Source organism: Haliotis cracherodii, unplaced genomic scaffold (assembly GCF_022045235.1).
Source record: "Haliotis cracherodii isolate W230 unplaced genomic scaffold, xgHalCrac1.p SCAF_2, whole genome shotgun sequence".
In the NCBI taxonomy this organism is placed as follows: domain Eukaryota; kingdom Metazoa; phylum Mollusca; class Gastropoda; order Lepetellida; family Haliotidae; genus Haliotis; species Haliotis cracherodii.
In genome coordinates this window covers 1,691,377-1,713,456 of record NW_027266275.1, presented here as the reverse complement: position 1 = coordinate 1,713,456, position 22,080 = coordinate 1,691,377, and the positions used below count along the sequence as shown (strand labels likewise).

Sequence of the window (22,080 nt, the reverse complement as noted above, 5' to 3'; positions counted from 1 at the left end):
TGTGGTACTTGACTGTGGTGTTATTTGTAGGACATCGGTAAGTGTGGTACTTGACTGTGGTGTTATTTGTAGGGCATCGGTAAGTGTGGTACTTGACTGTGGTGTTATTTGTAGGGCATCAGTAAGTGTGGTACTTGACTGTGGTGTTATTTGTAGGACATCGGTAAGTGTGGTACTTGACTGTGGTGTTATTTGTAGGACTTCGGTAAGTGTGGTACTTGACTGTGGTGTTATTTGTAGGACATCGGTAAGTGTGGTACTTGACTGTGGTGTTATTTGTAGGGCATCAGTAAGTGTGGTACTTGACTGTGGTGTTATTTGTACGACATCAGTAAGTGTGGTACTTGACTGTGGTGTTATTTGTAGGATATCATTAAGTGTGGTACTTGACTGTGGTGTTATTTGTAGGACATCAGTAAGTGTGGTACTTGACTGTGGTGTTATTTGTAGGACATCAGTAAGTGTGCTACTTGACTGTGGTGTTATTTATAGGACATCGGTAATTTTGGTACTTGACTGTGGTGTTATTCGTAGGGCATCAGTAAGTGTGGCACTTGACTGTGGTGTTATTTGTAGGACATCGGTAAGTGTGGTACTTGACTGTGGTGTTATTTGTAGGACATCGGTAAGTGTGGTACTTGACTGTGGTGTTATTTGTAGGACTTCGGTAAGTGTGGTACTTGACTGTGGTGTTATCTGTAGGACATCAGTAAGTGTGGTACTTGACTGTGGTGTTATTTGTAGGCCATCGGTCAGTGTAGTACTTAACTCTTGTTTTTTTTCAGGACATCGGTCAGAGTGTGCTACAGAAGGACCTGGTGATTGTTGTCCTCAAGGCATCCTGTGATGATGCAGTCGGTACCAACAACTGTGGTGAGTAGCCGTCTGTACCACTTTTAGCATCTGGTGGGGGAGAATGATCTAACACATTTGCGTGTTGCACGTACGTAGAGAATGACTGTCCACCTGTGTTCCAGTTGCCTGTGGTCCTGGGTCCTTCCTCAACTCCTCCGTCGGCATGTGTGTGCTGTGTCCAGTAGGCACCTACTCTGACATGTCGTCACAGACCTCCTGCAAGTCCTGTGGAGTAATGACCACTCTCAGACCCGGTGCAAGGACACTAGCTGGCTGTGTGGGTAAGTAGGTTAAGTATGTGAAGACAGGACCACCCGTAGACACGATTGAAGGACGCTGGCTAGCTGTGTCGGTAAGTATGAGAGTAAGGTCACCACTGCCCCCAGGTCCGATACAAGAGCACTAGCTAGCCGGCGATATCCGTATATCAAAACCCACCACAAGTTCCATTGAAAAGGTCCGATGCTGAGCTGTGTCAAACATTCTTTGAAGTACCCACCAACTCTTACATTTTAGGGGCAAGACGATCCAGGTTAAACTGGTCTTTAACAACCCATGTTTGTCGAACGGAATCAGGTGTTCGGGCCTGCTGATTTGGATGGTGCATGTCGCCGTGTTCCAGTTATATAGATCGGTGCTCATGATTTCAATCTGGATTGTCTGGTCCAGGATCGATTATTTACAGACCCCCCTCATATGGCTGTTATATTGCTACGTGCGGCGTTATTTCAATATATACAGAAATTGGGGCATCAGACAGGCATCCTTGCCAACATGTCCAATCCCCAAATTTCACACTGAGGAAACCCAGTATTTCACATATTGTTTTCTCAAGATACTTAATGGAACATTTGCTTTCATTTTCAACAAACTGCCCAGAGTCTATGACGAAAGAGTCGTAACTATATCTATGGTTACCGCATCTTGTAACAATTGCCCCATAAACCGGGGAATGAAGTTTTCCTTACGTTTGTCGAGAAGAATGTTGGGAATCAAATTGACATAAATTTATCTTGCTCCTTTTCCAAGACTGCAAAACTGTGGGAGCATCTGCTGCATCCAGCAATATTATCACTTTGAACAGATGTGTATGGAGCTATGGAATCCAATACAAAAGTGTCATGGACATATCTGTGTGGTTTAGAGTCAAGCCAAAAGTCTTGTAAATTCAAGTATGGGTTTCTTTTGGAGCAATCATCTCTCATCTTATCCACAAACATTCAACTTTAGTTTGGATCACATTGCACAACATTGGTGGGTATGACAGTAGATGATGAAGGAATGTTGATGTCATGGATTCTTGGTGTGTTCAAGCTGGACAGGTGAGCCCGACAAAGCCCCCCTTTACCTCTGATCTGTTTGCATGATTTCAGACAAATGTCCAGCTGGTCAGTACTTCCAAGGCAGCAGCTGTAGCCCATGTCCACGTGACTACTACCAGGAGAAGGAGGGCCAGTCGTTCTGCTACCCATGTCCTCTGCTCAAGAGAACCAGAGTGGAGGGAACAGACAATGCAGCTCACTGTGTCGGTGAGCTTAATGTGGACGTTTGCTGTGTTGATGCAGGAATGAGGCTGTCATGTTTGGTATAAGAAGGAAATTGAAACCCGATTGACGTTTATACGTATTGTAGGAGTATACTCTGTGACGTGTTGTGGTTGTGATAGTGTCCTGAACTTGGTCTATGTCACCAATCATAGTTTAAGAAGAAAATTGAAAACATATTATCATTCTCCCGTCTTAATCCTTGTTTTATGCTGCGCGGGGAACGCAGACCTTAGGTTTCCCCAAAACTACGGATTATGTTTGTGGGTTAATGTGTTTATAACGTCAGATCGGTAGCGTGTGCATGTGAGCATTATTCAACTCAAGTATATGCTTTTAACAAGATGGTGACGATAGAACGTCGTGAGAGTGGTGGAAACATGATGGAAAGGTGAAAGGTTTTGCTTTGCTTTGCTTGCTCATTACCTTTGTACTTTACACATACATATAATTGAACACTTCCGTTTGTCGAGCACTGTATATCAGGTATAATGGAAATAAGAGCTTCGAGATAGATTTAAATGTTGTGTTTACAGCATGCGTTTTTTCATGTGAAAACAATAAGTGTTTGAATGTGTTAATCTCTCGATGATTGTTATTGATGTCAGTGTGATCTAAATATGACATTAACATATATGTACATATATATTAAATGAAGCCACAACGCCATTTGCATAATTATACGAACTCGCTACTAGAAGCAAAGTCAACTGTATGATTCCGACTTCATCATAAGTATGTGTTTATTAATCACAATGAAAAGCTTGCGAAGCGATTCTCAACAATGTGATATTCCGTGTCCACCTGGCACCAAGTTGCAAGAGATGCCATTTACTTCCAAGCATTGGTCAATATGTATTCCATGTTGCAGAGTGATGTCCTCCTGGCACCAAGTTGCAAGAGATGTCATTTACTTTCTAAGATTGGTCAATGTGTATTCCATGTTGCAGATGGCGGTCCTTGCGGCACTGTGTTGCAAGACAGTGTCTTTTACTACCAAGTATCGCTCAATATATATTCCACGTTGCAGATGGCTGTCCTTCTGGCACTGAGATGCAGGATGATGGATCATGCAAGGATTGTGCTCAAGGCTACTACAGAACGCGCAATTTACAAGACAACTGTACACAATGTCCGACTGGAAAAACCACTGCAGGAACCAAGACAACCTCGTCGTCCGGCTGTAGCTTACGTCAGTATTACGTTCTGATGGAAATTGTACTCCACGATCTTTATACTTGGTTTGAACTACTACTACTACTACTACTACTACTACTACTACTACTACTACTACTACCACTACTAATACTACTACCACTACTAATAATACTAATAATACTAATAATACTAACAATACGAACATAAGCACTACTAATACTACTACTACTACTACTACTGTTGCTACTACTGCTACCACTACTACTACTACTACTACTAATAATAACAATACTCACATAAGCACAACCTGAACATTACTGGGCATCAAGAATTATCCTCAACATAAGAATAGTGGTAATATGCCTGTCAAACGAGTCGAGTTCGTATTGTTGGCTGTCATGCATCACGTCAGATGTACTCCCCGCCATAGTGCTGAATAGTAAGTGATCAAGAACAGTGCGACAGGATTGACCGGAAGTTGCCTCAACTGTAAAGATATACAATCTGTATAAAAGTACTCACATTAAAACACAAATAGGCAAAAACATTATTTCAATGTTGAATATGTGTACTCACACGGCGAATGTGATAGTGACAGGAATACCATATCTGGGAGGAAATTTCCACTTTCCTCAAAAATGTTATCTGAAATATACCGATCTATTGGCAAAAGACAAAATTAATCTGACACATTTGTTTATGGCTTTAAGTTTGAAATGTGATACCATTTATGGTCAAATCATAATTTACTGGTTCATTCATGAATATGAGATTAATATTTTTGCTTTCTAGCCGAGTGTCCACCTGGTAGGTACATCAATGACAGCGACGTGTGCACGACGTGTCCTGTAGGGACGTTCCAGCCGACACAGCTGCAGAGACATTGCATCAAGTGTGAGGACGGCTACACAACTGAAGCTGAAGAATCCACAAACGCTACTGACTGTAAAGGTAACTGACGGGATGTTGTGCACTCATGTCACCCAGTGAATCCTGTAAGATGTTCCTACCTGTTTCACTGGCGTGCATTCACCATCAATGGTAGAATACACGGAATAAGAAATGCATTGACCTCCACCTGAAATTAGACGCATGCGACCATGTGGAGACTGTTGCTAACACCTGACTAATTTATATACTGTCGTAGTGCTCGTAGTGCTTCACCTGGGAGGTTCGTGTTACTTAACGTTACAGCCGATGTCCATAGATCGCCAGGAGGCAGACATACTGTGATATGTCATCGGTGTGATTGTGAGACATACTGATCTCAGAGCCACCATGAAAGTCATTGGCTTTCAGTTAGTGTATTTGCTGTACTTTGTATGTATGCAACGTCTTGGTCGTATTAACGCAGTCTGATCCAAGATCCCTTTCTATATTGGTTTCATATAAGTGGGAAACGTCGAGGATGTTCGTCACTTCTGTTGTTTTCTCGTATCCTGCTGACACACTGTCTAGGATGTTCGTCACTTCTGTTGTTTTTACGTATCCTGCTGACACACTGTCTAGGATGTTCGTCACTTCTGTTGTTTTTACGTATCTTGCTGACATACTGTCTAGGATGTTCGTCACTTCTGTTGTTTCCCCGTATCTTGCTGACATACTGTCTAGGATCATCGTCACTTCTGTTGTTTCCCCGTATCCTGCTGACATACGGTCTTGGGCGTCAATCTACTCACTCACTCTCGTCCCTATGTTTATCTCACCAGCATTCTGTGCTGCGGGCCAGCAGGTCAATGGCACTCAATGTGAGCCATGTCCAAGAGGGACCTGGAACGATGGGTCATCTCAGATGAAGTTCTTGCCATGTGAAACCTGTTCTGATGCCAACTACACTACCCCCGATGCTGGTGCAAATAACTCCAGCCAATGTACACTGAGTGAGTTACGTTCAGTGGACACGTTTATCGGTCAAATAATAAAGATAATTATGATTCCCTTGGGAATATACAAACCAAGCGCTAGGAGGTTAACAGTGACATTACCATGTCATCCTACAGAGTACCCATTCATCCTCACAAGGAACAGGGACATGTGCTTTTCTCATGCATATGTACATATTATAATCGAACTTGTTGAGAATTATACAAAGCTACAAATATATAATAGTTTATTTCAAGCGAAAGTCGACTATTACACGTCCATAAATCAGACGACGACGGGGACACTGTTTATTGACTTAATTATGAGTAAACATTCTCATGAGTGTCAAAGTAAAGAAAATAGTTCCTTCTAGTGCAAGGTACACTAATTAAATAAGTCGATATGTGAAAAAAATGAATTGTTTAAAAAAGTATTTTACGTCACAGGTGCTGTAATAGTCATAATGGTCAATGTGTTTTCTTTGCCTCAAGGAAACTGTTCACCTGGATACCAAGTTACTGGAAGCAGCTGTAAACCTTGTGGACATGGAGAGTATCAGCCTCTTCCGGCACAGGACACATGCGAGCCTTGTGGCTCTGACCAAAATACATCCACAACCGCCTCTACGTCCAGAGATCAGTGTACAAGTACGTGACATCCACTGTTAATAAAAACGACAAAACCTGTTTCATTTTCATAAGAAACTACTGCCAAAAGCAATCGATTGTACTATATCACGAGCATGTGTTTACGAGTCGCGATCAACTAGTGATACTACCAGGTGTTCCCGAAAAAGTGATTACATTCTGCCCCATCAGTGGCACTCATCACAAACACATGCAAAGGTAAGTCAATTGATCACCTAAAAACAAAAACACACTGGAACATATGTAAGCTTTAAAGGGGCCTTGAATGTTGATACCTTGATCCCACAACTTCTGAGCAAGAGTCGTATGACGCTCTTTGAAATAATGATAGAAAGAGCATGCTCGTTTGTACCTCAAACGTTAATCACTTAACAAATGAAGCTATAACTTTTGATTTCTTAGAACAACATGGTCGCATGTTACACGGCCAATCCTTCAACAGGCTGATATAGAACAATATTTTACGGTAATCCCTTTCGGTTATTGAGTGATATCGAATCGGCTACATGTAGAGGGGGCGATGTTGTTATGCGATGTTCCAGTGAGTGAGTGAGTTAAAGTTAAACGTCACATCGGCAATATTTCAGCCATATCGTGACGACGATGTTCCAAAGGAGTAGGCAAACGGGATGTTGTAGATTTACGTTGATGGTGCAGATCACTGTAGTATACATGTAGTGTATATATAAGAGTAATTTCTCTGATTGCCAGTTATTATAGATTCACCAATTTAAACTGATTTCATTTCCCTGCTCCATGTAGAAAGTAAAGCTGTTAGACCTACACCTTCTTCCGCTATGGCTATACTAATAATAATAATGACGTTAACGATTAGATATCGAAGAGTTATGATGCATCAATTAACCATTTTTTTGTACAGTTTCTTGTGGTCCCGGGCAACAGGGACAGAATGGCACGTGCTCCCCTTGCCCCGAAGACACGTTCAAAGACCAGTCTGGGCACTCCGTCTGCACGGCTTGTGCCGGCAACTTCACGTCAGTCGCGCCGAGAACCAGTTGCAACGTCAGTACGTAGGTCATCCCATAACAGTCATAATGTCAGTATTCACTACGTCGTGAACGGCTGTTACAGATAATCGTCTGGTCAGAAACAATGTTACGTACTGTTAAAAGTGTAGTTGACGACGGCCGATTGTAGTTCTGGTCAAAACTATAACGTCATGTTTCAGCGTTCTGTGACAGAGGTGTTGGCTATGACCCAGTCGCGAAGACGTGCACTGTCTGCCCCCAGGGGCGCTACAAGGACACCAGGGGCAACACTCCCTGTACGCCTTGTCCCAAGAACTACACCACAGCGGCCACTTATACTGGAGATGTAACAGACTGTAATGAAAGTATGTATGCAATAGTCAGTCTATACATGTATTGAGGCGTACTGTATTTCAGTTTAAACCCGTCGTGTGTAGTCATCTATCTGTTACTCTCCTACACTTCATTTAGACACACCCTGTTGCTTCTTTGAGAGGCGCTTAGAAGTTTGAGTACTAAGTAAGGATAAGATATATGGATGAACAACTTCATCACTTGCTTGAACCTACAGCGAAACGTCGCTCCAGTTGTAATACAGTTGTTCATCCATATATCTTATCCTTACATAATACCTCCTGGTGTGGCTATATATCCAGTTCCCAGGCCCTGATAGTGATCAGTGTACAATAAAAAGCCGTTGTTTGATAGTTTGATTCTAATTTGGTCGCATGTACCTTCAATATTGTCTACAGCACACTATTTACACATTGATGACCCTACCTGAGAGCATGCGTGCTGTTTACACCTCCAGTGAACTGTGAGCCGGGATTCTTCGCCCACAAGACAGAGACGTGCACACCGTGTCCTAGAGGTTACTACAAGGCCAGTATTGGAACGGAGAACTGCACCAAGTGTGCTGCTGACAAGACTACACAAGCAGAAGCTTCCACAAACCAGAGCGCCTGTAATCTGAGTAAGTTATATGTTAGAGTGGTCAGAGGTTTTAATTGTACTTATGTACTGAAAATATTTACAATCCAGTAGTGCTTGTCATATTCATGATGCTTCTCTCCTTGTATATTACAATCTCTGAAAAGACAAAATGCTTAGGCACTTTATATTATATTTTATTATTTATATATTTTTATCGAAAAAATATACGTAGTATTTTTAATAACCCTCTTCTGATTCTCTCTGACCCCCCAACCCGTATCATAAATAACACGTCCCTAAACATGCCGATATGAATCAAATAAGGCACAGGGTAAATTCTTTCACTTTAGTGTCTTTCATAAAGTGTGATGACGGCAAAACGACACTCGCTAACGCCACATCCGAGGACAGGTGTATCCGTAAGGACTGGTCACGTTGAACCTATGAATGTACTGGGGTTACCAGAGGGTTCTTGTAATGCGAAGCTAAACTAGACTGCCCTTGTAATTTCACGACCTTGTTAAAACGGGGATATGTTTCAAAGCATGCATTGTCACAAAGGGTATAACGACTAATGGAAGTGTCCGTGCAAATGTCCACTGCGCAATGGCATGTGGAAACAGATTGTGCAAACAGACGTAGCGTAGCTGCTGGAAGATGGCTAAGTCGGAAGACGATGCGGTAGATATTCAAGAATGTTTTTCAGTTCACGCTGAGGAAGTCTCCACAATGTCTAAACATGGCAATACCACCATGTGTTCTCATGTAGATTTACCTATCTGGTTTGCCACAACATTGTTTTAAATATTTGATGGAAAGTCATTGAGTAGTTTTGAATAATCGACAACTGAAGTGAAGTATTGGTATAAAATTACATTGCATCAGACCCGTGAAGATCCGGGGTAGAATAGGTCTTTATCAACCCATGCCTGATGTAAAAGGCGACTTTGCTTGTCGTAAGAGGCGACTAACGGGATCGGGTGGTCAGACTCGCTGACTTGGTTCATGCATGTCATCGTATCCCAATTGGATTAATGTCCTGGATTGTCAATCACTGGATTATCTGGTCCAGACTCAATTATTTACAGACCGTCGTCACACAGCTGTAATATGTCATGCGGCGTTAAACAACAAACCAACCAACAAGACATTTCATCATTATTTGCATTATCGCTTTGTGAAAAGTATAAATGCCCCATGAAAAGATAAGCTAGATAATGAACCGTGTACTTGAAGTGAGCCCTACTTCGTTCCAAATGCTTCTTGTTTCCGATGCTTTGAATATCCAAAGCAATGATCACTCACGAAACACAAAGAAAAGCCACACAGTTGTGAACACCATGCCACCGTAGAAGCGAGCAGCTCAAAGTATACTTTAGGCCTTGAGACATATGATGGGAAGTAGGGATGTCAACTAAATTGTTCTGTATAGTGATGTCTCGCTGTGCATCGATTAGTTCCTCTAATTACGCCATTCTTGAAAAGAAAACTTTCAAAACCCTTTCCATAATTATTAGCAGTCTCTGATAAAAAAATAACATTGACCATTTAACGATCCCGACAATATGGTGGTGAAGCACTAGCAAATGGTGATGGTACCCGGTGTTTTTGAAAATGTGGGCATGTCCTGCAACTGATGAGATTGTAAGTGAATGAATGTTGAATTCTCAGTGGACTGTCCCGAGGGAAACAACTACAATCTGCTCAATGACACGTGTGACCCATGTCCAATCGGTCAGATTCGGGAACCCAGCGTCAGCGACTTCTGCTACTTCTGCCCCACTGGTCAGACTACGGCAACTACAGGATCAAAGACATGCTTAGACTTCCCAGGTGAGTGAGTGTTGTATGCAGGTGTTTAGGTGACGTTCCAGGTGAGTCAGTGCTACATGCAGGTATGTAGGTGACGTTCCAGGTGAGTGTTGCATGCAGGTGTGTAGGTGACGTCTCAGGTGAGTGGTCTATGCAGGTATGTAGGTGACGTTCCAGGTGAGTGGTCTATGCAGGTGTGTAGGTGACGTTCCAGGTGAGTGGTCGATGCAGGTGCAGGTGACGTTCCGGGTGAGTGAATGCTGCATGCAGGTGTGAAGGTGACGTTCCAGGTGAGTGAGTGCTGTATGCAGGTGTGTAGGTGACGTTCCAGGCGAGTGAGTGTTGTATGCAGGTGTGTAGGTGACGTTCCAGGTGAGTGAGTGATGTATGCAGGTGTGTAAGTGACGTTCCAGGTGCGTGAGTGATGTATGCAGGTGTGTAAGTGACTTTCCAGGTAAGTGAGTGCTGCATGCAGGTGTGTTGGTGACGTTCCAGGTGAGTGAGTGCTGCATGCAGGTGTGTAAGTGACGTTACAGGTAAGTGAGTGCTGCATGCAGGTGTGTAAGTGACGTTCCAGGTGAGTGAGTGTTGTATGCAGGTGTGTAAGTGACGTTCCAGGTGAGTGGGTATTGTATGCAGGTGTGTAGGTGACGTTCCAGGTGAGTGAGTGCTGCATGCAGGTTTGTAGGTGACGTTCCGGGTGAGTGAGTGCTGCATGCAGGTTTGTAGGTGACGTTCCAGGTGAGTGCGTGCTGCATGCAGGTTTGTAGGTGACGTTCCAGGTGAGTGGGTATTGTATGCAGGTGTGTAGGTGACGTTCCAGGTTAGTGGGTATTGTATGCAGGTGTGTAGGTGACGTTCCAGGTGAGTGAGTACTGTATGCAGGTGTGTAGGTGACGTTCCAGGTGAGTGCTGCATGCATGTGTGTAGGTGACGTCCCAGGTGAGTGAGTGCTACATGCATGTGTGTAGGTCACGTCCCAGGTGACTGAGTCATGTATGCAGGTGTGTTGGTGACGTTCCAGGTAAGTGTTGCATGCAGGTGTATAGCGACGTGCCAGGTGAGTGAATGCTGCTTGCAGGTGTGTAGGTGACGTCCCAGGTTAGTGAGTGCTGTATGCAGGTGTGTAAGTGACGTTCCAGGCGAGTGAGTGTTGTATGCAGGTGTGTAGGTGACGTTCCAGGTGAGTGAGTGATGTATGCAGGTGTGTAAGTGACGTTCCAGGTGCGTGAGTGATGTATGCAGGTGTGTAAGTGACTTTCCAGGTAAGTGAGTGCTGCATGCAGGTGTGTTGGTGACGTTCCAGGTGAGTGAGTGCTGTATGCAGGTGTGTAAGTGACGTCCCAGGTTAGTGAGTGCTGCATGCAGGTGTGTAGGTGACGTCCCAGGTTAGTGAGTGCTGCATGCAGGTGTGTAGGTGACGTCCGAGCTGAGTGAGTGCTGCATGCAGGTGTGTAGGCGACGTCCCAGGTGAGTGCGTGCTGCATGCAGGTGTGTAGGCGACGTCCCAGGTGAGTGCGTGCTGCATGCAGGTGTGTTGGTGACGTCCCAGGTGAGTGAGTGTTGCATGCAGGTGTGTAGGTGATGCAGCACACAAGGCACGCACAAGGCGATCGACGGCTAAGCAGTTAGCAGACTACACTCTTGATCCATCAGTGTTACATAATGGCGTTGTATTGTGTTACTACAGAGTGTTTTGCTTCAGGTACTACCCCCGCGCCTGCTCAGGTGACAGTGAAGTTGCAGATGATATTCACAGTAGCAAACTGTGTGAACACGGCCTTAATACATGACACCATCCTTCTCCAGATTAATGTCTTAGTTCTCGCCCGGGACAACGAGTTCCCGGACCTTTGTCAGGATAGTTCCTGTGGCAACATTGCTGTCAGCATCCTAGTTCCGTGTGGAGGGACCCGCAGGAAGAGACAAACAGGAGGAAAAGTCACTGCTCTCGTAACAGCGTCAAATCTACCGTTGGTGCCAATTCTCTTCATTCTGATATCCGGTCAAAATGGCAAAATGTGCAGAACTGTTCAGATAGTGTCTGTAACTGGTAACTATTTACATTTTGTTGTTGTCATGTTGATATGTTGTCGACAATCGGTGTTCCTTTTACAGGGAGAAACTTCCCAATAAGGACAACACTTTGAGTAGAAGCCCAGAATCTGTGTTGTCGCAGGCTCTAGCTGATAATGATGCTGTCACTCCAACACTGGTGAGTACATCTGAAAACACCGTTCTTGAAGTCGATCTGGCCACGCTTTTCCTGTAGATCTAGACACATAGTTCTAGTTGTAGACCAAGACACTGTTATAGTAGGACACTCTTCAAAAAAAAAGAAACGCATAGGTGTTTTGATTATTCCAATAATATTTATTTTCCCCAGCAATCGTCATAAAGACAATTCTCATGTTTGATTCCCGTTAATCATGTCATCTTAAATTGTTTTCTTGTAAAAGTTTATCAGCAAAAGTGCAAAGGATGCACGGAAATTGCTGTCAGAACAAAGTGCAAAGTGTTGGAAACAAGAGTAGAGACACTGACAATAAAAGCCCGTAGAAAATTCATCAATTCACTACGAATCGAAAAATGCCAAGATTAACTGCAGCTGACCGAAATATCGCCATTGGACGTTTAGAAGGAGGAGAGTCCCAGTCTGCCGTTGCAAGACAATTCAACGTTCACCAAAGCAATATATCTTGACTATGGGATCGATATACCCGCACTAATTCGACTCAAGATCACCCCAGAAGAGGGAAGTGGGAATTCGAGCGAGACGACCAAAAGTTTGACCTTTCTTGCGACGTCTACACCGTCAATGACGTGTCCGGTGGTGCAACAGAGTACAGGTATGGGATCTCAGGAACTGGCGACGCGTTTGGTTCAGCGATGAGTCACGTTTTCTTCTTCAACGACGGGATTGTAGACAACGTGTATACCGACGTCGACATGAACGTTTTGCGCCGAACAGCGTTCGACAGGTGGACAGATTTGGTGGAGGGAGTGTCATGGTGTGGGGAGCCATATCCTACACGGGTAGATCACAGTTAGTGGTTGTCCAGGACAGTTTTACAGTAAACCGATACATAGACCAAATTCTGCGTCCTCACCTCCTCCCAACTTTGGACCGCCAGAGGTAGCTGTTCCAACATGACAACGCGCGGCCCGACACAGCACGTGCAACAGTTAATTTCCTTGTTAATTAGAGCATCAATGTCCTTCCATGGCCATCCAAATCGTCTGATCTCAACCCGATTGAACATTTGTGGGACGAACTTGATTGACGCGTCCGTCAACGTACCAGTGTCCCCACACACTGACACAACTCGCCAACGCCTTACAGGAGGAATGGCGAAGAATTCCCCACAAAAAACATCCCACGACTTGTGCAATCTGTGTCAAGGAGGTGTCAAGCAGTGACGGCTGCAAGAGGTGGTGTGACCAGGTACTGACTATGACGCCCCCTTGTGGCTACACATGTGCAATGACTGAACTGAATTAATGCTGACAATGTGAAAATGTTTTTGTCTATCACTGTGTCTAATTTCATTTGATTGTGTTCACGCATATTCTATAAGCTTCCGAGATAGGCCTAGGCAAGGAGTCCGGGATGATGAGTGATCCTCACAAGAAAGCTGGTCTTGATTTAATGAAATGTGTGAGAGATACGAGAGACACGCCCTCATTTACAGTTTAACTAGCTACTAGACATTTCCACATTGTGCCATCACAACACATCCATATGTTTCTATACCACTCCATCAAGTCCATGATAACTTACATTAAACAGTACTTCATTCCTGACAACTATTCACTGTCCAAAAACAATGCTATGAGCTTCTACCGAGTCTTAACAGAGACACTGAAATACAGTTACAATCATTGTTCAGCAATAAAATACACTGCCACAAACAATAGACACGCTGTTCTGTCGTGTCGTATTTTAACAAGGTCACGTAGACCAATCAGATCTCATTCTGAAATGGAGGTATGGAAAATAGATTTTGCAATCCCACCTCGGCCATTGAGACACACAGTTACAATTAAGTGCTAGCAACAGCAGCAGGCTGACCTCCTTTCATAGATGTTGTGTTATGGTGTGTGTACATTCATGAGTTGTAGGTTGCGGCTGGGATTAGATACCGCTCAATCACTTCCCTGATAATATCATGTGCATCTGGCTTTGTGATGAAGTCCGGAATTTGTGGTAAGTGATCGCCAAATATATCTAGTGATATGAGTGGCACCTGGCATTAACACCAAGCAGGCCCACGTACTTAACAACTAGGATCTCCCTAGCATGATTAATCTGAGACATTGACGAGGTATCGCAGTAACGACCATGAGCATGTAAAAGGCAACATTACGACCATAACATCCCTTATAAAAGCGAGCGATGTGTCCTCCACGATCATCAACGGCTTTTTCTCCTTTTTTAAGGTGGGGGGTGGGATGGGGGTGGGGGCGTAGGTTGGGTGGGGGGTGGGGGGGGTGGGGGGGTGGGGGCGTGGGGGGGGAGCGCCTTCCATTATTCATGTTTTACATTCGCTCAAAAGATTCAATACAGCCCGTTGTTCTGAAAATGTCATCAGAAGGCGACTCGTTTAGTGATCCATGCTACTCCACGCCACTGAATTGTTAGATATGATGTGGTCAACTTCCTCAAACATTTCAACTGTTTTCAAAGTTTTTAATTCACAATAGTTGGCACGATCTTACAACATACTTGTACCCTTCAGGACCACGTGGCAGGCCTAATTGGTCGTAGTCAGTGCAGGCTTAGTAGATATGTCCCGACTTAATGATAACAGTCGTATCCTCTGTGGTTACTATAGAGCCCTGCCCAGCCGGAACAAGACACAACACAGCCACGGACGCCTGCCAGGACTGTGACATCGGTCAGTACCAGGACCAGACAGGGAAGACATCTTGCAAAGTCTGCCTCGGTGTGCGCTCCACCAACACCACCAAGAGCATCAACATCTCGGATTGCGTTTGTGAGTAGATCTGTATTTTTTTCAATGGCAATGTGTGTGTGTGTGTGTGTGTGTGTGTGTGTGTGTGTGTGTGTGTGTGTGTGTGTGTGTGTGTGTGTGTGAGAATAGAGTTTCACTTTATATGCTTTCATTGGAGTATGAACCGTCATAGAGTGAGCAAACGGAATGTCATCGTGCTTTAATTGTTAGTTCAGGGCAAAACTATACTTTATCACAATACACATGGGGGTAGAGCAAACTGTTTAGGAAGGAGGGCGGGGGAGCGAGGGGTGGAGAGGATATATAGCCGTTTGTGGCACACACGCACATTGAAGACAGTTACATCCGTGGACGTCACCTCCGAACCGCCTTATCTCCGGGACAGTAACGGCATCAACGGCATTTGGACATCATGTCGCCCACAGACAGTGTTAATGAGATTGCGTGAATATGGTTGGCAGGTCCGAGAGTGGGGAAAAGTCCTGCCCGCAAATGCCTATTTCGAGCTTATGTTTGACAGCGTGTGTACAGACGCCAAGGTGAAAGCCTTACGCAGAACTGTTCCGAGCCAGGAAGTTCAACCCTTTGGAGATGGTTGTGGCGTGGTCCGGGAAGGAATCTGCGGAAACATGAAAACGATACTGGTTAATATTCAAGGCAACGTTACTGTGCAGAGGTGTCAGGGTGAAGTTTTGTGCCATTTTTCCAACAACAGCCACACGGTAAAGTCATGATGATAACGCTTGACAGCCAAACTGCAAGTATTTCATGAACAACATGAACGTTAATGTTTTGCCATGGCCTGCATGGCTTCCTGACATGAACCCCATCCAGCATTTGTGGGATCACCTTGTAATAAAACCTGAAAGCCGACCAGAACCACCAGTCCACCACCAGGACCTGGAGCGACGTCTCATTCAGGCATGGTAGTGGATCCCCGCTAACGTCAACAAGCATTTAACGTCATCCCTGCTAACGTCAACAGGCATTTGACGTCATCCCTGCTAACGTCAAAAGGCATTTGACGTTATCCCTGCTAACGTCAACAGGCATTTGACGTCATGAGTGACGCAAGGGATGTGGCCTGCACTGATGCACGGGATGGACATACTCAATATAAAGCCGGCGATTTACGATTATGTAGTGACTGACAAGTTTATTATTATCCCCCGCCCAACAAAGTTGGCGGGGGATATAGAAGCGGGCTCCGTCCGTCAGTCCTTACGTCCGTCTGTCACGTTTCATTTCCGGAGCATAAGTCAGAAACCGTTCAATATTTTTTCATCGAACGTTGCAGGTCTGTCAGGTACATGCTGAACTGCATCTTCCCGAGGCAAGAGAGTTAACTGACTTTAAAAGTCCAGTTTCCACCCTTGCCGAACTAGGCTGGAATTCCTGGGCTCGATCGTAGCGCCACCAGTGGCTATTACGAGTTATGTCCTTTCTATGTCTCTCCTATTGACCAATCAGATTCAACCTCTCGTATCACTTGCATTTGCTACAAACAAAACGGTGGTGCCCAGTCAAGACGATGTGATTGATAATCAAGATCTACATTGTGATAAAACGAGTCTTACATCGCGAAGTGCATCAAATCACGTCAGCACCTTGATTAAAAGCATGAAAAGATTTAGAAAATATCTGTTGACAACGAGTTAGCGGTGCACATGCTTTGCAAATCCTGCAGTCGACAGAAATCTGCATGACACTTTACGAACTGGATATCGATTTCAGTGCGCGATTTTGATTGGACTCGTTAGTCCAGCCAAAATGCAACTCCATAATACCAGCCTAGTTCGGCAAGGGTGGAAACTGGACTTTTATAGTCAGTTAACTCCCTTGCCTCGGGAAGATGGCTGAACTGGTGCCTTTTGCTATTTAGAAATTTTAGAAATTTATATTTTTTACGTTTCCATGGCAACAAGATGGACTTGGTTCCAAACTCTTCTTCCAAACTCGAAGTTCCACCTCGGTTAAAAAAGGTTAGGGTTTGTTTAGATTTAATTATGTTTTAAATTCTGCAACAGGGGCGGAGGATATAGACACGTTAGTGGCAAACTCTTGTTTCACCCGTGTTTTGACAAGGACAACGTGAATAATCTCTCTGTGACCCCTATATATTTGTGTCATTGTTACTAGTAAAAGTCTTCTACTTTTGTTGGGACATTGTGTTCATATGACACCGAAACGCCAAACGCCATATATTGAATGTATGTAATAATGCTAGCATTCTCAAGCTTTGCTTCAGTCGTCTCCCGAAGTCTTTCGGACTTTCTTTTGTTACGTCAACAAATGCTTATATCAATCACGCAACGTATAGTTAGTTCTGTAACACAGTAACAATAAATGTCACAGATTTTTCTATACTCTTTGCAGCCAAGTGTAAACTGGACGAAGGATATTGTAAAAATAGCGGAATCTGTAGGGACAGTACAGATGGATTAGCGATCTGCGACTGCAGTGAATACTACACCGGTGATACCTGCACTGTCCGGCAATGTGAGTAACTGTTGAACACACCACACATAGCACACACTACACCAGTGACACCTGCACTGTCCGGCGATGTGAGTAACTGTTGAACACACCACACATAGAACACACTACACCAGTGACACCTGCACTGTCCGGCGATGTGAGTAACTGTTGAACACACCACACATAGAACACACTACACCAGTGACACCTGCACTGTCCGGCGATGTGAGTAACTGTTGAACACACCACACATAGAACATACTACACTGGTGACACCTGCACTGTCCGGCAATGTGAGTAACTGTTGAACACACCACACATAGCACACACTACACCAGTGACACCTGCATTGTCCGGCAATGTGAGTAACTGTTGAACACACCACACATAGAACACACTACACCAGTGACACCTGCACTGTCCGGCGATGTGAGTAACTGTTGAACACACCACACATAGAACATACTATACCAGTGACACCTGCACTGTCCGGCGATGTGAGTAACTGTTGAACACACCACACATAGAACATACTACACTGGTGACACCTGCACTGTCCGGCGATGTGAGTAACTGTTGATCACACCACACATAGAACATACTACACATAGAACACACCGCACATAGAACATACTACACCGGTGACACCTGCACTGTCCGGCGATGTGAGTAACTGTTGAACACACCACACATAGAACATACTACACTGGTGACACCTGCACTGTCCGGCGATGTGAGTAACTGTTGATCACACCACACATAGAACATACTACACATAGAACACACCGCACATAGAACATACTACACTGGTGACACCTGCACTGTCCGGCGATGTGAGTAACTGTTGATCACACCACACATAGAACATACTACACCGGTGACACCTGCACTGTCCGGCGATGTGAGTAACTGTTGAACACACCACACATAGAACATACTACACTGGTGACACCTGCACTGTCCGGCGATGTGAGTAACTGTTGATCACACCACACATAGAACATACTACACTGGTGACACCTGCACTGTCTGGCGATGTGAGTAACTGTTGAACACACCACACATAGAACATACTACACCAGTGACACCTGCACTGTCTGGCGATGTGAGTAACTGTTGATCACACCACACATAGAACATACTACACTGGTGACACCTGCACTGTCTGGCGATGTGAGTAACTGTTGATCACACCACACATAGAACATACTACACCAGTGACACCTGCACTGTCCGGCGTTGACCGGACATCACCATGGATGCTATGGCAGTTGAATGTTACATGTGTTTCAAGTTGTATCCACATCATGTTAACGAAATACTTTACTGGTTCTCGATGTTAGAGGACCTTGTTTTGTTTCTCATGGTACTGGCTCCTCCTAACTGTAAACATGTTGATGCTGGTCTGGCCTCATCACTATACTGCTGTCTTAGACTGAATCGGGCAATGTGTGGTGGAAATATACGTTTTTTCTGGGGACTTGGGGGTTGAAAAGTATGTCGTATCCTTTAACTGTTCATGGTTCCCATTCTCACAGCTGTTGAGTCAAACCTGCCTTGGGTCATCGTCGGCGTTTCTGTCGGTCTCTTCGTCCTGCTTATCACCGGCCTGGCTATAGGCTGTTACTGCCACAGGTAGGTGTCTGTGGTGGAACAACGTTGTTGTGCTTGCTGTATATTGTAATGTTAGGCTTCTTAATACTTCAGGATGTTAGGCGTAAACACGAGGGTAACTCCGCGTGTAGGTATAGTTTAGGCTTTATTCGTAGCTGCCCAGGGCCGAAGTTCCATAAAAATGTCAAGTGAGAAGGAGTGTGATGTGTGAGATCAGAGGTACATCAGAACAAATTATGAATATGTCTAAGTATTCCTCCGATGATAGGACATCAACCTCACGGTAATCAGATTCCTTTCAAAATCAAATCTATAATAAAATACAGTCATTGTTTTCAGAGTTAGTGAGTCAGTTGGATTTAACGCCGCTTTTAACAGTATTCCAGTCATATCGCAGCGTGTCAGCTGAATGTGGGAGGAAAGCCCGAAGTGATGCAGGCCTCAGACGTTTACCACTTCGGTGAAACCCACGAGCACGGGTATGGTGCTGACAAACCTAGAAACATAATTGGGGCGAACCGGGATTCGAACCCGCAATCATAGGTTTCTGGCGTACCCAAGGGACGTAACTCTGCACAGCGAATCGCGGCGCCTTAGCCGACTGGGCCCCCCGTGCCCCCCATTGTTTCAGAAACCACTAAGCCTGGGATATTAAAACTCTTGTTAAATGGTTGAAAGTTAACCCTATAAATGTTTACATATCTGCTATGAAAGCACATAACTTAGACAGTTGAGATAGGTTGGTGGGGTTTTTTATACTTGAAGATCTAGATGAATTGTGTTTCAATTTCACTCTTAAAACATTAAAATGGTTGAAATATCTAAAACTAGTTTTCTAAGAAACCGCATGTGGTGATATTTCGGCGGGATATGAAGACCTGAGGCTGATTCACAGCCTTAAGATTAGTGGTGAACTTCTCTCCTTAAATTGACAGGAATATAACAAAATGTGTCTTTAAATCTTAATTACTTAATGCCATGCTAACCTTTCACATCATGCCATGAAACACTCCACTGGGGAGTACAGTCGACTGGTCCGTGTACCAACTGCTTTCCTCGCATTGGAAACAGAAGCACTAAAACAAGTCTCTCTGGCAATAAGAAATATTACAGTAAGGAATAAAAATACAAAATACACTTGTTGCGATTAACATCATCATTTAGATTTGATCACGTGGTTACAATCCGTGTTCGGATCGGCAGTCACGTGACTGCGGGGGACTATATTTAGCAGTGAGTGCTTCTCGAACTCACCAAATGGATATTTTGTTTTAAAAGCGCACTTTGCATTTTTTGTCATACGTATAAGTAATATTTGGTATTGCCGAAATGACCTGTTTTTACTATATAAGTAATAGCACACATGCAGCTATCTTCGTTATCTGGGTAGGTAGACCTACTTTTCATAACAACAGGTTTCGCTGATGCGAGAAGCTGGGATAAGTTATTAATGTAAAGATTAATATAATAATAGGGCGGCAACAACATTTCTCTACTTGACTGAAAATAAGGACACTCCAAGATAAAATGAATTTCATCATCAACAGAACGTGTAGTACACAACAACATAAGGTGGCAGTGGACGCCTAAACATTGTTTTTCACAGCATGCGGAATGTGATTTGTGAGCATCAGTTCGATTGGCGCTAGTTTTTGTCTGATGAACACCTTATAAAATCAAGAGTGAAAAATCAATAAAAGTAGTATGGAACTAGTAGTGTTTATTCAAAACCAAACGCTTTATCCTCGCTCTCAATTTGTGAGAATCAGTCTCTCCATGAGCAGTGAAATGTCCGTTGCTGCAGAGATGCTGTTGCTGATGTCGTTACTTGTGCCTGTTTCCTCTCAGACGTTCACGAGCCAGCGTCGACAAGGACAAACACTCCGCCATGGACAGGACATCCCCCTACCCCGACTACCCGAGGTCGCCATACACCGTGTACAGGGGCTACACGCAGTACCAAAACCCCGGCTTTAATGAGGCGTACGACTTATACAGATCAGAGGACAGATATTCAGACGACTAGAGAAGCTTTGTCTAAGTGTGTCCCCTCGTCAAGTCCAAATACGTATTCATTTCTCGGACCTCCCTAAATATAATGTATTTATTCCAGTACGCGCAGTATTTTATCTGAAACTATATGGTTCACCCAGCTGTAAAATCAGGCTGTGATATGAGATACAAGCTAAGTGTGCACATCTATCTCTGTGGGGATGCTGGAACATCCCTATGCAGGATGCACAGGAACCTGTCTTCACATGCACATGCACATGCACCACACTCGTCAAAATATGAACAACCGGTCTACGTGTAGCTAACATTCCTTCCCAATTTTCCAGAAAATATATAGAGTTGATTATACAAGCATGTGTGTCATACATGTGCTTTGTATGAATATTTACGAAACTCGTGTAAGAATTCATGTCTTACCATTGCTCGTAACCTTGCTCTTGAAACACAGGTTTTCTGGCAATCTTTTCTTAAAATCAGTGAGACATGCATGCTCCTGTACCATTCTCCATATACGGATCACGTGTAGTACTGGCTTCACACGTCCTACGGCATTGATATTCAGACCATTGCTGACGTTATGTAGAGTGACGTACAGTAATGCTTGCGTCACAACGAATCAGTGTCAGTTCATGTTGCCGTTACATTGTAGCTGGAGGTGTTCATCAGTAACGTCACCATGACCTCGCTACAGGAACATATGTAGTATGGTGATCAGGAAATTACTACATTCATGTTCAAGTGTGTTGCCTCCATAGTTATCTTCAGCTCGAGTTGGCTGGGGTAAAACAAGAGGCAGACACTCGGCTGGAAACATCATTGACTCGGTTTATTTTGTGTCTTCGGCGACGCGTAACTTTGATATGATATCATTCACTAATTTCTCATGTCCATTATTGATTATTTGCATACATTATATATAAAATAATTATGTACATACATAATTGCAATGTATGAAATTATACAGGAACTTCAATGTATGAAATGTGCACATTCTATTTTTGAAACATTATTTTGAGATTTGTATTGTCTTTTTAAAGACATGAAACACCCAATTGTTCACAGCGTTATGTTGTTTGTACATATATCTTGTTAATTGAGCATTGTAGGTACAAACCGGTACTTCTGGTCGGAACCGATGAATAATATGTGTGTGTGTGTGTGTGTGTGTGTGTGTGTGTGTGTGTGTGTGTGTGTGTGT

The 22,080-nt window shown here is 43.9% G+C and overlaps 1 protein-coding gene across 1 annotated transcript in view; it reads left to right on the top strand.

Moving 5' to 3' along the window:
• Positions 1–21,314, top strand: part of LOC139469396 (uncharacterized) — a 79,128-nt gene extending 57,814 nt beyond the window's left edge. The window contains 18 exon segments of the mRNA XM_071251561.1: positions 786–873; positions 978–1,136; positions 2,229–2,384; positions 3,430–3,591; positions 4,350–4,508; positions 5,267–5,437; positions 5,912–6,067; positions 6,948–7,094; positions 7,257–7,421; positions 7,868–8,029; positions 9,661–9,822; positions 11,507–11,774; positions 11,920–12,016; positions 13,924–14,008; positions 14,637–14,798; positions 17,154–17,276; positions 18,794–18,890; positions 20,718–21,314. Coding sequence (XP_071107662.1) covers positions 786–873; positions 978–1,136; positions 2,229–2,384; positions 3,430–3,591; positions 4,350–4,508; positions 5,267–5,437; positions 5,912–6,067; positions 6,948–7,094; positions 7,257–7,421; positions 7,868–8,029; positions 9,661–9,822; positions 11,507–11,774; positions 11,920–12,016; positions 13,924–14,008; positions 14,637–14,798; positions 17,154–17,276; positions 18,794–18,890; positions 20,718–20,895 — 2,697 coding nt within the window. The 3' untranslated portion in view covers positions 20,896–21,314.
• Positions 21,315–22,080: the final 766 nt, after the last annotated feature.